This window comes from Chiloscyllium plagiosum, unplaced genomic scaffold (genome assembly GCF_037043375.1).
Source record: "Chiloscyllium plagiosum isolate Xiang-an unplaced genomic scaffold, Cpla_swu_hap1 HiC_scaffold_1, whole genome shotgun sequence".
Classification (NCBI taxonomy): domain Eukaryota; kingdom Metazoa; phylum Chordata; class Chondrichthyes; order Orectolobiformes; family Hemiscylliidae; genus Chiloscyllium; species Chiloscyllium plagiosum.
In genome coordinates this window covers 79,484,172-79,497,742 of record NW_028270139.1, presented here as the reverse complement: position 1 = coordinate 79,497,742, position 13,571 = coordinate 79,484,172, and the positions used below count along the sequence as shown (strand labels likewise).

Below are 13,571 nucleotides of genomic sequence, written 5' to 3'. Positions count from 1 at the left end.
AGGTGGAGGAAACTGTAAACTGTTCCTGGTGATTTTAAGTTGCATTCGTCAAACTCACCTCCGTATCATTTTTATCCTTCCCATCCCATTTTCCTTTCTTGTCATTATTTCTTAGGACAGCCCACTGATGTTGCAGTCTGACAGGAATGTAACCGTGAATGCTCGCAATAACCTTGGACAGATTACCGGGCAGCTGACAGTTGGTGAGTTTGCTACTCTTTAATTGTGCATTTTGGTCAGAATCACTTCATCTCTCAGCTAATTGGATGATATGCTTTTGTATTAAATTGGTTCAGATTAATGCCTACACAGTCTCTCAAGTCTCAACACATTTATGTCAAAGTATGTCCACAGTAATATTGAACTAAATAAGTGAATAGTTTTACTTCCTTTTGATTGAAGATATTTCAGCTTTTGATCATTTGCTTATCAACATGCTTAGTGCTAGCCTTCATTTCAAATGATTCATAATATTTAATTAAAAGATACCTTCTTATCAGACTACTTTTTCATAGCCATCAATGTAATAGTTCTCGCGGCATGTTTATCCACTAGATTTATAATATGATCGCCATTTTATCTCTAACATTCTTTTAACTGTAACATCTGACACTTGGGGAGAAATCTGACAGAAAATCAAAATTTCACATTATGCATGTTGCTGCTGATTTCTAGTGAGTCAATTAATTTTTAATTGACTTTTAAAGAAACTTTAATCTTCGAATGGCTTGATATGTGAATAAAGTTAGCGCTTTCTTCTTTGTTCAGTTCATTTCTGACATGAATATGCAACTACATGTCAAACAGGAATAATCATCAGAACCTTATTGAATTATGGAATGAGGCCTGTGAAGGAATAAAATCATTTGCATAAAGATAGATAAATTTGCTGAACAGTTTTTTGGTGTGAATTTTAATGTGTACAGTACTACACTCTGAGAAATCAAAGTACTTCTTATTAAAATGACATGCATACATCTCTGCAATGGGTAAAAGAAAAAGTCAGCAGCTCAGTTAATCAACTGAACATGTAGCTGAGTCATCCACCCCAGAAGGTCTCAGTTTGGTCTGTGTGAAATGGCTGTACTTGGCAGATTATGGTTGGGGTGATCCAGTTGACCTTAGAATTCCTTGGTTCGGAACCTGAGGTCTGCCTGAGTACTACAGCTGATCACTGCCTGGAGATCTGCTAGAGAGTCCATGCATGTGGATTTGAGATAAAATGGGATATGTGTTGGATGTGATTTCCACCCCTAGTCATAAAAATCTCAACAGCCAAATGATTGGACTAAACACTTATTTTTCAATCTCGCTCTCACAGAAAGTTTTTGACAGCCTGCTTTCCTGTGCAATTGCCCGTTATTATATCATCAACTAAGCATTATATATTTAAAATTGAAAGAGTACTAGAAGGATCTGAACCACAGAATATTGGATATTTTGAATTACCCCTTCCATATGCACAAATGTTTGTATCTTACAGTCAGATGAAATATTGGTCTGGATCTTTCAAGGGGCAGTAATCATCAGATTGCCACTTAGTTTAAACTTATCTCTAAGTTGACACTGCTCCACATGTCTTACTAGATCTTCCAGAACAACTTCTCCAAAAATGTGTGGCTATGACTTCTTAGAGCTCCATCAGATTGGGGGAAGGAAGAGAAGTCAGATCTTGTTTTTACAGCATTAGCTGCTGAATGCTAACTTTAAATGCTCAGTGTGAATATGAGTAAATGAATGAAAGACTGGGTAGGATGTGTGAGGTAGGGAGTTGATAAAGTGGGTTAATGGCCAGTCAGGTCATGCTGAGAAGAAGTAATTAGCAGTGGAGGGAGTGTAGTAGGGGGGTTGTGTAGTGTCAAGTCAGAGAAGTAATCTGGACTCAGGATTACCATAGAGGTAAAGACAATGACTGCAGATGCTGGAAACCATATTCTGGATCAGTGGTGCTGGAAGAGCACAGCAATTCAGGCAGCATCCGACGAGCAGCAAAATCGACGTTTCGAGCAAAAGCCCTTCATCAGGAATCAGGATTGCCATAGATAAGTCAGGTTAGAATTGTAGCTGGATCAGGCAGGAGTGGATTAAATGGAAGATCAGGTGGCGGGCTCAGTGTAGTCTGGGCTGGAATGGTTAGTTGAAGCTTTGAGATGAGATGATGTTGATACATTTGAATGTTTGGGAGATCATTGCTGTAGTTACACAAGAGTTAGACTAAGATTTTTTGTCTCTAATGGTTTCAAGGGTAACTATTCACATATGGAGCTATGTGGAGTCCAGTTCAAACTTAACGACTGAGATTTTAGAGACAATCCATTGGCAAGTTAAACTTTCTGACATTTTCCAGGGAGTCCAATACGTCAGGACTTCTGCGACATCCCTACACACATTTTGATTCATAGGTCTGCCTCTGATGATCCAGAGACTGGAAGATCTAGGCAATTGTAAATGAATTAAGTGCAAGATTAAGAGGTTCACTTAGGTACCAGTGGTTAATTCTCCTAATGACTATACACAACTGCACAACGTCTGGGAGAAACCATTTCTACAGAAGCCAAGAAAAGCCTTTCAACATCACTATATTAATGCTGTGGTTCTGTTCGCTGAGCTGGAAGTTTTTGTTGCAAACGTTTCGTCCCCTGTCTAGGTGACATCCTCAGTGCTTGGGAGCCTCCTGTGAAGCGCTTCTGTGGTGTTTCCTCCGGCATTTATAGTGGCCTGTCCCTGCCGCTTCCGGTTGTCAGTTTCAGCTGTCCGCTGTAGTGACCAGTATATTGGGTCCAGGTCTATGTGTTTGTTGATGGAGTTTGTGGATGAGTGCCAAGCTTCTAGGAATTCCCTGGCTGTTCTTTGTTTCGCTTGCCCTATAATGGTAGTGTTGTCCCAGTCAAATTCATGTTGCTTGTCACACGCAGACGACAAGCAACATGAATTTGACTGGGACAACACTACCATTATAGGGCAAGCGAAACAAAGAACAGCCAGGGAATTCCTGGAAGCATGGCACTCATCCACAAACTCCATCAACAAACACATAGACCTGGACCCAATATACCGGCCACTACAGCGGACAGCTGAAACTGACAACCGGAAGCAGCAGGGACAGGCCACTATAAATGCCGGAGGAAACACCACAGAAGCGCTTCACAGGAGGCTCCCAAGCACTGAGGATGTCACCTAGACAGGGGACGAAACGTTTGCAACAAAAACTTCCAGCTCGGCGAACAGAACCACAGCAGCGAGCACCCGAGCTACAAATCTTCTCACAAACTTTGATCACTATATTAAGTTTGGCCATTTGAATGAAATATGGAAGTCTGTAAATATTTATAAATTTTAGCAGCAGCCAGAAGTTGCCAAATAGTGGCTAACAAGTAAGTAATTGAGAACCTTTTATATAATGTCAGTGCAAATGCTTTCTGCTGTTGAGTGTGTACTAGCCTAAAGAGCTAGTTTAAAGACATTGGCTGGGGTGCTGAGTTTCAAAATGATCCAACCATAAATTGATCTGAGATTGACCAGGCTTTCTTCCCTGAAACCTGTTTGCAGTTCCATAATGGCAAATTGTGGAAATGAAAATTGGGAGATGGCTAATTTGGTACTACACTCAACCCTGAACCAATAGGCACTTGTGAGCCATGCTTTCTGTCCTTTGTGTCTGTGTAAATGAGAAAAATAACATGATTTTAAAACAGCCTTTACAAGTTTGTCACAGGCTTGAGCTTGAACAGATGGATTAAGAGAAATTTCCTTTGCAATTATAACCTTTCTCTGTTTATGACTAGAAGTGATTCGTGTGCAGGTATTCTTTTTATACCTGGCACCCAGGCCTCGAAACCAAAATGTTTAAATTCATGTCCATCTTCAGAACTTGCTGCCCATTGAAAGGTGAAACGATGCAGTTCAACGGGTTAACAATCAGTCTGCTAACTTTTCAAATACTTCTCGGTGTTTCCTAAAATGTCAAAAAGACAAAACCAAGTGACTAATGAAGTAACAAGTTGGGCACTGAATAACAAAAAAGACATTGGACTTCTTCACTCTGAAATATATTATCTACAACTACAGCTTTCATTTTGTTTACAGTGAATGCTTTGAAAAGTAAAGACAGTTTGTAAGATAATAAGGAGAAATCAGAGAGGGGGGAAAGAGCAGTGATAAGAAAAGAAGATGATCTTTTTCAGAGAGGTTAGAAATAATATAAAGTTATTGAGAAAATAATAGAGACAGCCATCACTCATCACAGATAGAGAAAAAACATCAGTATAAAACATAACATCAATCATTTCAGTTGCAAGGACAAGGTAATAACTGTGAAGCAGTCATCTATCATCACAGACACAAGATAACAGCAGTGAGCATCACAGTCATCCATCAATACAGATAGTAGGGTCATTTTGACTTCCACCAATGATGCAAATACGTAATGATAAACCAGTCACAAATTATACACCTCATGGTTTTCATTTTCATCATGACAATTTTCAGATAGTTCTGCTCTGTTGATGCAAACTAGGTTCTGGGAATCATCCTTGTGCAACAGCCGGTAAGCTTGAGAACCAGTCAACATTTTGTCATGGGCTGCATTTCAATTACTGTATGAGCAGAAGTCTATAATGACTTCTCTGACAGCTTGTGGACAATGCTACAAATCAAGTTTTGGCTATTAATAAATGACCTCAGGTAAGTCCGAGGTCTTATTGGTTTCTGCTACATCACCAGGCATGCCTTGGTAGATTCACTGGATAGAATCTCAAACAGGTCAGTGTGGTCAAAATTGTGCCAGAATCAAAGGGGAAGTCTGGAAATTTCATGCCGACAGCATCTTGCTCCATCTTTTTCATAAGAAGTCTGACGAGTTTCTCACTAGGCGATGCGTCAGTTAAAGGGAATTATTTCTTGTTAAACACAACAACTTGCCTCTTGGTATTCAGCATTCTATCTTACAAAGCTCTCCAGACTAGCTAGGTATTGGGAAAGCTGGACATGAAAACTGGCATGGGTGTCTGGCAAATTCAATTTTCCACTTGTTCCAAAGCACTTCTGAATTACACGTTAGGGCACAATCCACAACCATCAACCATGCACACCCCTCTTCCACAGGCATTGGCATTCAGAACATCTCAATCCCTCAGGACCATCATGTCACTGCTGTAATACAATAGCTGTGGAAGCACAGACTAGCATTACAGGGTGCATCTGCATCAAGCATTCAAAGGTTGCAACAAGAATAATTTGTATGCATAGAGGGGCACCCAGTTCATGGTTTATACCAGTTTGTATCTCAGGGCTGCTCGCTTGCTTTCTCAGTACTTGCAAATGTAGCAAGTACCTCAATTGCTTGCAGCATCCATACCTTTGCCTTATCTTGCCTTGCCCTCTGTTGCCATCCCGTGCCAATTCGACCAGTCACAAAACTAAGCAGCTTGCCTTGCTGGTCAGCAGTCCTCAGTCAACGTGGTATTCACCTTCCTAAATGGCACCATGCTACATCAGTCCCACAGCTGCACCATGGTCCAGCAGTTTATGTAGCAAATACACTGCATGTGCAGCAACTAAGCAGTAATGTCTCAATGTCTGAGGGTGTAGTCTTTACTGAGTTCTACGGAGGTACCAGTCAGTCAGGAGATCCTAGCAGAGTAAGTTAAGGGGCAGCCTCCCATACCATTCCAGAGGATTGGCTCTGGGCTCCAGATTCATGAATTAGTATTTTAATAAAGGAAGCTTCATGGTGACAACCTTTTATAGTCCTTTTACAGATGATTGGCTTGGTCACGTTTTGATCCAATTTTCCTGAACACAGCTAGTTCAATATCCACCCAATTCAGAAGGGATCCTAAAACAGATTTTCTCAATGCTCAGTGTTTACTTGTCTCAGGCAACAGTAGATTTGCTTGAAGGATTTGCAAGCATTATAGAACATGGCATGTAGCCCATTGAAACTGACCTGTTTTAAATCGATTTGTCATTTTAGAAAACGTACACACAATGATCAACAATAGGCCCCTCACTCCTTTCAGTCCACTCTATCATTCAATAAGATCATTCCTGATCTAATTTTAAACCTGACTCTACATTTCTGCATATCCCCAGCAATCATTCTTCCTCTTGGGAATCAAGAACCTATCTACATCTGCCTTAAAAATATGTAAAGATTGTGAATCCACTGGCTTTTTAGGAAGGGAATTCCAAAGACTCAGAACCCTCAAAAAAAATTCCTCATCTCTGTCTTAAATGGGCAGCTCCTTATTTTTAAACTTTGACCATTAATTCTAGATTCTCCCGAAAGAGGGAGAATCTTTTCATCTTGTAGTCACTTCTGGTCTTTTTAACCTCCAAAGGATACAATCCTGGCCTCTCTGTAAGTAACTTTAAGGTCACTAACTTGAATAGGATCAAAAAAGGAGAGCTGTGGACTAGTACCCAATCTGACATTTAACAATCTCACTAAAAGATTAAAAATAATTCCGCAATGATAACTGAAGAGACAACTATTCTTCACTTGCTGTATAAGGAAACAACAGAGAAAAATACCATCCATTATCACAGAGAAATTTACAAAAGAAAATTACTGTTAATTGAAAAGAAAATTAAAATGTTAAGATTGTAGAAAATATATTTCCTGCTGAAGAAAATAAAGAAGGTAGTTGTAGTTTTTAGTTTTGTATTTGGAAGAACTTTTGGATTAATATTGGATAAGTATTAAAGACTCGAGGAGGGAGGATTAATTCTAACCTCCAGAAAATTATGTTATAATTATGTTCATCATCTCCCAACAGAAAAAAATAAGTAATTGAAAGAAGGAACTATCTTAGGAAGTAATCACATAGCCCCATTCTGTAGTCTGAGGGAAAGCTTAGGGCAAGGTCAGTGGAAGTTTTGGTGATGAATCATACATGTTGTGAATCTGTCAGAGTTTCAGTGGAAAAGTGAATAAATAAACAATGCTTATTCTGCCAGGCAGTGCCTTCTAGGGACAAAGCATGAATCAGAAGTAAAACCTGGAAAATATTTCCAAACATAGTCTGTACCTTGCTTTCAATTGTAGTTATAGGTTACAGCTGAATGTCTTGACTCCGCAGAGCTGCTTTTCACTTGTGTTGAACTCCACATTTGTACATCTAGAGCCAGGCTGAGGAGATTATCAAAACCCTTTTATCTTCTCCTTTTCCATAAATCAGTGCGATTTCAGAAGGGGATGATGTATGTATTTCTTAGCCTCTTGGCTTGTGTGGTCACATTAAATAATAGCAGCTATCTTTGTATGCAGTGTAGTGGTAATGTCACTGCTCTTGTAATCCTTGGGGGCAAGCTAATGTTTATGGGTGGCATGGTGGTGCAGTGGTTAGCACTGCTGCCTCCCAGCGCCAGAGACCTGGTTTCAATTCCTGCCTGGCGCAACTTTCTGTGTGGATTTTGCACATTCTCCCATGTCTGCATGGGTTTGCTCCGGTTTCCTCCCACAGTCCAAAAACGTGCAGGTTAGGTGAATTGGTCATGCTAAATTGCCTGTAGTGTTAAGGGAATGGGTCTGGGTGGGTTGCTCTTTACAGGGTTGGTGTAGACTTGTTGGGCTGAAGGGCTTGTTTCCACACTGTAAGTAATCTAATCTAAAAGAGAATTATTTATTCACACATTCTTCCCAAAACAATAAACACTGCACTACTCATACCCAGAAGAAAGATATGGTTAAAGAGAATAGTATATTTTTACAAGTAAATCAAAAGCGTAGTTGCTATTTCTTGTATCTGACTTGTTGTAGACGAGTAGTCATAGAAGCTCTGGTAAAGAAAGGAATATTTTCATGTTTTGTAGTTTAGATGAGTTCAAATAGCTAAAGTCAGCTATCCAGATCTTTAATAGGATTCCCTTAAGGAGATGAATATCTAGCAGGTCACAAAACTAGGCAGTTGTGATATTAAGGATTTCCAATTTATTAAGGATGGACTTAGTGCTATGAATCAGACTGCGAGACAGTTTTGAGATTTTACATACATCAGGTTCTTAAGTGAAGATGACACTTCCTCTTCCTGTTGCTATTCTGTCACAGACCTAACTTATTGTGATTTTAGTTCTCCTTAGTTGAGTATTAACTTGAAGACAGGAAATCTGAACATATTTTTAGTCAACCTGTTCAGTCATAATATGCAGGTGGAACTTGAACCTGAACCATCTGACCCAGAGGTAGGGACACTATTACTGTGCCACATGAGCCTCCAACAGGACACCTGTAAGTTCATTGACATTAGGTTTTTAATATATCACAACCAATTAGTCATGGCAAATTTCACAAATAAATTCCATCGAGGTATTTCCATTCAAACAGATGTTTCCACCCGTTGTTACTTAATGAGTGACTTTCCAGAAGTTTGAGGCAGGAATTGCAGAATTCACCTGATCTCAGCAGACATTTTAGCCACCTGTCTGGTGTCAATTTTAACTAGAAAGGATACTTCCAGAAGCTTCCAGATGAGCATTGTCTATTTCTAAAGTGATGACTAGGACATGCCTTCACTGAGTTTGAGACTCACCTTAGCATAACGATTATACTTCAGAAAATGTAATTACTGTAATGTGTTTGCAACTTCCTAAGGTCATAAAAGCCAGCTATAAATTCATGTTATTTATTTCCATTTCAAAAATGGGTGGCACGGTGGCACAGTAGTTAGCACTGCTGCTTTACAGCGCCAGAGACCCGGGTTCGATTCCTGCCTCAGGTGACTCTTTATGTGGAGTTTGCACATTCTCCCCGTGTCTGTGTGGGTTTCCTCCGGGTGTTCCAGTTTCCTCCCACAATCCAAAAATGTGCAGGTTAGGGGAATTGGCCATTCTAAATTGCCTATAGTGTTAGGTGAAGGGGTAAATGTAGGGGAATGGGTCTGGGTGGGTTGCGCTTCGGCAGGTCGCTGTGGACTTGTTGGGCCGAAGGGCCTGTTTCCACGCTGTAAGTAATCTAAAAGAAAATCATGAACCATTTAGTTCAAAGAAACCTACACTTTATAAACTTCACCAAAATCAGTCATTGTAATTAAACCCTATTTGGCATTTCAGTTGGATCATTATATTTCAAGGAAACATTCCTGAATTAATTTATTTGAGTTTGCTCTCAATTAATTGACATCCTTAAGTGCAGATTTAAAATGCTAAAAAGACTGAATAATGTGAATCCAAGCGTGTCATTTATTTTGATCTATGAGAGTAGAGCTAAAGGCCCTGTGAGTAAAATTAATAAGCTACAAGCAAGGCCTTCTATTAAAACTTTTTGGGACAGAGTAACATGTGTTAGAATAAACCCTGGCAGTTTCTTCTCCACCTCCATGCCTAACAGTGCAGGAAATAATTCATTTTTTCAACTGATTTTTAGCGAACATATGCTGCTCGGAGTTATTTCCCATGCAAAGCTCATTAGCCTGATTTAGAACTGCCTCCCAGAAGATCCTGTCAAATATAATTGTGGAATTCAACTTCAGCTGAATATGACCACCCCAGCAGATGACAGACCAGTGCTCAGAGACTGCAAGCTTGGGTTTGCTGCTGGTTTGCACTACCTAAGGCCCAGGTGGGGCACATGACTTCTATTTGATGCAGGTATCCATATGGATGACGACCTGTTATTCCAGAATCAAAATCCCAGGAATAGGTATTTAGGTCCCACTGAGAGTAGGAACAGCAGCAGGCAGGAGAAAACATTGAGGTATTGGCTATGTGTTGGTTTCCCAATATTATTAGGTCACCAGCAAATTTTGTCAGTGAGATCATCAACCTTGGGAAGATATAAATATAGAACATATAGAGCTTTACGAGACAAGGGGGTTTCACTCTACATCTAGTCCTGTAATATACCTGTCCTGGGGATGCTTGATGGGGACAGTGTAATGGAAGCTTTTTTATCAGTGTAAAAGAGGAGATGGAAATTTACTCTTTATTTGACTGCATACTATACCTGTTAAAGGAGACAGTGTGAAGGAAGTGTTACTTTCAGTGTAAAAGAGGAGATGAAGATTTGATCTGATTTTAACGCCATACTGTACCTATCTGATATGGACAGTATAATTTGTGACTCTCTATTTAAAAGTGTAGTAAATAGGAGCGGGAGTAGGTTATTCAGCCTAGCGAACTCATCCCACCATTCAACATGATCAAGTCGATCCTCTATCCTCGTGTCACATTCCTACACACACTCCCCATGCCCTTCGAGACATTTAGAATCTGGAAATCTATTTCTTTCTTCAACATATGAGTGATTTGGCCTCCACAGCCTGGTATAGAAGAGAATCCAATTGACTCACCATCCTCTAAATGAAGAAATTTCTCCTCATCTCAATATCAGTGGCCCATCGCACATCCCAAGACTCTGATCCCTTGTTATGGACACCCTATATCTATTTCATCTCTATATCTAGTCAATCCAGCCCTCACAGAATTTTATACACTTCAATAAAATCCTCTCTCATTTTTCTAAACTCCAGTGAATACAGACCTGGTTGTCCCTGTCTCTCCCCAAATTTGCTGACTCAGGAATCAGTCTGGTGAATCTTCATTGCACTTCCTCTATGACAAGTATCTTTTTTCTTTGGTAAGGAGACCAATACTGCATGCCAAACTCTAGGTGTAGTCTTACCAAGATCCTGTGCAGCTGTAGTAAGACTTCCTTGCTCCTGTACTCAAGCCCTCTTGCAATGAAGGCCAACATGTTAATTGCCTTCCTCATTGTCTGTTATACCTGCATGCTTACCTCAATGACTATCATCTGAAGATACCAAGGTGCCTTTGTATATCAAAATTTCTCAACCCATTTAAACAATGCTCTACCATTTACTGAAGTGACAATGTCACACTTATCCACACTATACTGCATCTGCCATGCATTTACCCACTCACTCAACTTGTCTAAATTGCCCTGAAGCCTCTTTATATCTTCTTCACTATTTTGTAATTCCATCTAGATTTATGTCATCATTAATCTTGGAAACATTACATCTGATTCCCTCATGCAATATGGTGATACATATTATGAATATCTGGGTTCTAAGCACTGACCACATATCCCATTTGTCACTTGCCTCCCACTGCAAAACTGACCCTCTCATTGCTCTCTTTCTTTGCTAAACAACTCAGTCCATATTACCATCAAATCCATATGCTTTGATTTGTATACTAACCTCTTATTTGGGACTTTATAAAAAGTTTTCTGAAAATCTAAATACCATATCCACTGATTCATGTTCATCTATTCTGCTAGCTCTGCACATTAAACAAAACCTATCAAGTATGTCAGAAATTATGTCTCTTCCATGAATTCATGTTGACTTTGTGTAATCCTTTTGAAATTTTCCAAGTGTCCTATTATCACATCCTTTATAATGGACTCCAGTGTATTCCCTGAGACTGATGTTTGGCTAACCTGTCTGTAATTCCCAGTCTTCTCCCTCTCCATTTTTTTAAATCATGGGGTTACATTCCACAACCCTCTAGTCTGCTGAAGCTGTTCCAGAATTGCATCCACTATTTCTGAGCCACATTCATTTATATCTGCCCGGCCCAAGTAACTTTGTGAATCTCAAATGGTTCCAGTTGAAGTAATTAAAGAACTCACAGTGAACTTATTGAGAACCATGTTGAATTTGATAGAGGTGCAAGCTCCCCACTGACTCAGGGATAGAGCAGGCCCACAGAGGTGATGGTACACTGGAAGCCAGTTAAGAAACTCAGTAAGTGCACAAGATGGCCACCATCTTGGAACAGGTTTCAGCCAGAAGCACATAGTTTGTAGAGACATGTTTTGTACATGTTCAGGGACTGCATCATGGATCAGTGGTTAGCACTGCCGCTTCACAGTGCCAGGGATTTGATTCCAGCTTCAGACAACTATCTGTGTGAAGTTTGCGCATTCTCCCCTTGTCTGCATGCGTTTCCTCTGGGTGCTCTGGTTTCCATCCACAGTCCAAAGATGTTCAGGTCATGTGGATTGGCTATGCTAAACTGCCCAATAATGTCAAGGGATCTGCAGGCTAGGTGGGTTAGCCATGGTAAATGCGGTGTTACAGGGATAGCATGGGGACAGGATGGATTCGTTCTTTGGAGGATTAGTGCAGACTCGATGGGCCTAAAGGCCTCTTTCCACACTGTAGGGGTTTTATGACTTCAAGGGCTTAGTCATCCTGCTGGTTGTCAAGGTTATAAGAGGGAGGGATCAAGGTCTTTAGACAAAATTAGTGCTGGCTATCTGTGTGTAAAGCGGCTGGTAATTAGAACATGACTCTCAAATAGAGGAATAGGTGATGACATATAAAGCTTTCTGTAGTCTGTGCTTAAATCTATGGATTGTTTTTCCATGTGATCGTCTTGACCATGCAAGTCAAGATTAGATCTAAAGTCAAGATTAGAGTAGTGCTGGAAAAGCACAGCAGGTCAAGTAGCATCCGAGGAGCAGGAAAATCGCTGTTTTGGGCAAAAGCCCTTCATCAGGAATGCCGAATTGATTTTGACCATGCAAGTGTCAATGAATAACATTGCTCAGAGGAAAAGGAAGTATATCCTCATAATGACTGTCCATGAAACCTTCTGGTTTTCTCTCCGACAAATGGCTTGCTTTCTAATTTGTGTTGTCATTTAACAGATGAGTTGATAATTGAGCAACGCATTGATCTGCTTTGCACATGAAACAGATTATGTCAACCCAAAGATTATGCGAACTCAAACCCAATCTTAAAGTATAGTTTCCTTGCTCCTGTTCCCTTGTCATTATTCTTTAGAGCTACTAAAATTGTTCACAATATAAGTACAGCTAAGCATGTCAACTACTCAGTTGAATCAACATGTTAGATAGTTAATCTCAAAGTTGGAGTGATTAAGACAAACTGACCATTTGTGGATGTGTAAAGATAGACCTACAGGTCCTGATATAACTAAAAATGTTGTCAAGCCTTTATGATCAGTATGGAAAGTAAACTTTCGAGCAGAGAGACACACATGATAATTTTTACAACATAGATACAGATTAGTGCCTCCAGTAATGTTTCCAGCAACAGTGTGATGTATAAATGATTGTTAATTCACTTCTTTCAATGGACTACTGGAATGTAGATCTAACTACATTTCCTAATATAGCTGTTGTGACACTAAATGTGGGTTTAGATGCATGAAAACAAGCAGAAATGCTGTCTTATCTGTTGTTTAATTTAGCAAAGTCTGTTCATGATTGACTGTTTCCATTGTACATCTCTGCACAGTAGATTCCACAGAAGCTCTATAATTTCTATATATTTCATATGGTGTGGAAACAGGCTATTCAGCCCATCCAGTTGCCACTGACCCTCTGAAGAGAATCCCATCCAGATCCAGCCCCCTATCCCTGCAGTCCTGCATTTCCCATGGCTAATCAACCTTGCCTGCACATCTTTGAACATTATGGACAATTTAGCATGGTGAATCCACCAAACCTGCACATCTTTGGACTGTGGAAGGAAACCGAAGCACCCAGAGGAAACCCCCGCAGACACAGAGAGAATGTGCAAACTCCACACAGACAATCGCCCAAGGTAGAATTGAAACCATGACTATGGTACTGT

General features: G+C 40.0%; 1 protein-coding gene across 3 annotated transcripts in view; it reads left to right on the top strand.

Annotated features, from left to right (window-relative positions):
• sgcz (sarcoglycan zeta) overlaps positions 1–13,571 on the top strand; it is a 979,662-nt gene that overhangs the window by 834,347 nt on the left and 131,744 nt on the right. For all 3 annotated transcript variants that reach the window (XM_087988397.1, XM_043690307.2, XM_043690318.2), the window contains exon 4: positions 116–203. In XM_087988397.1, the coding sequence (XP_087844523.1) occupies positions 116–203 (88 nt within the window). The remainder of the gene's footprint in view (positions 1–115; positions 204–13,571) is intronic.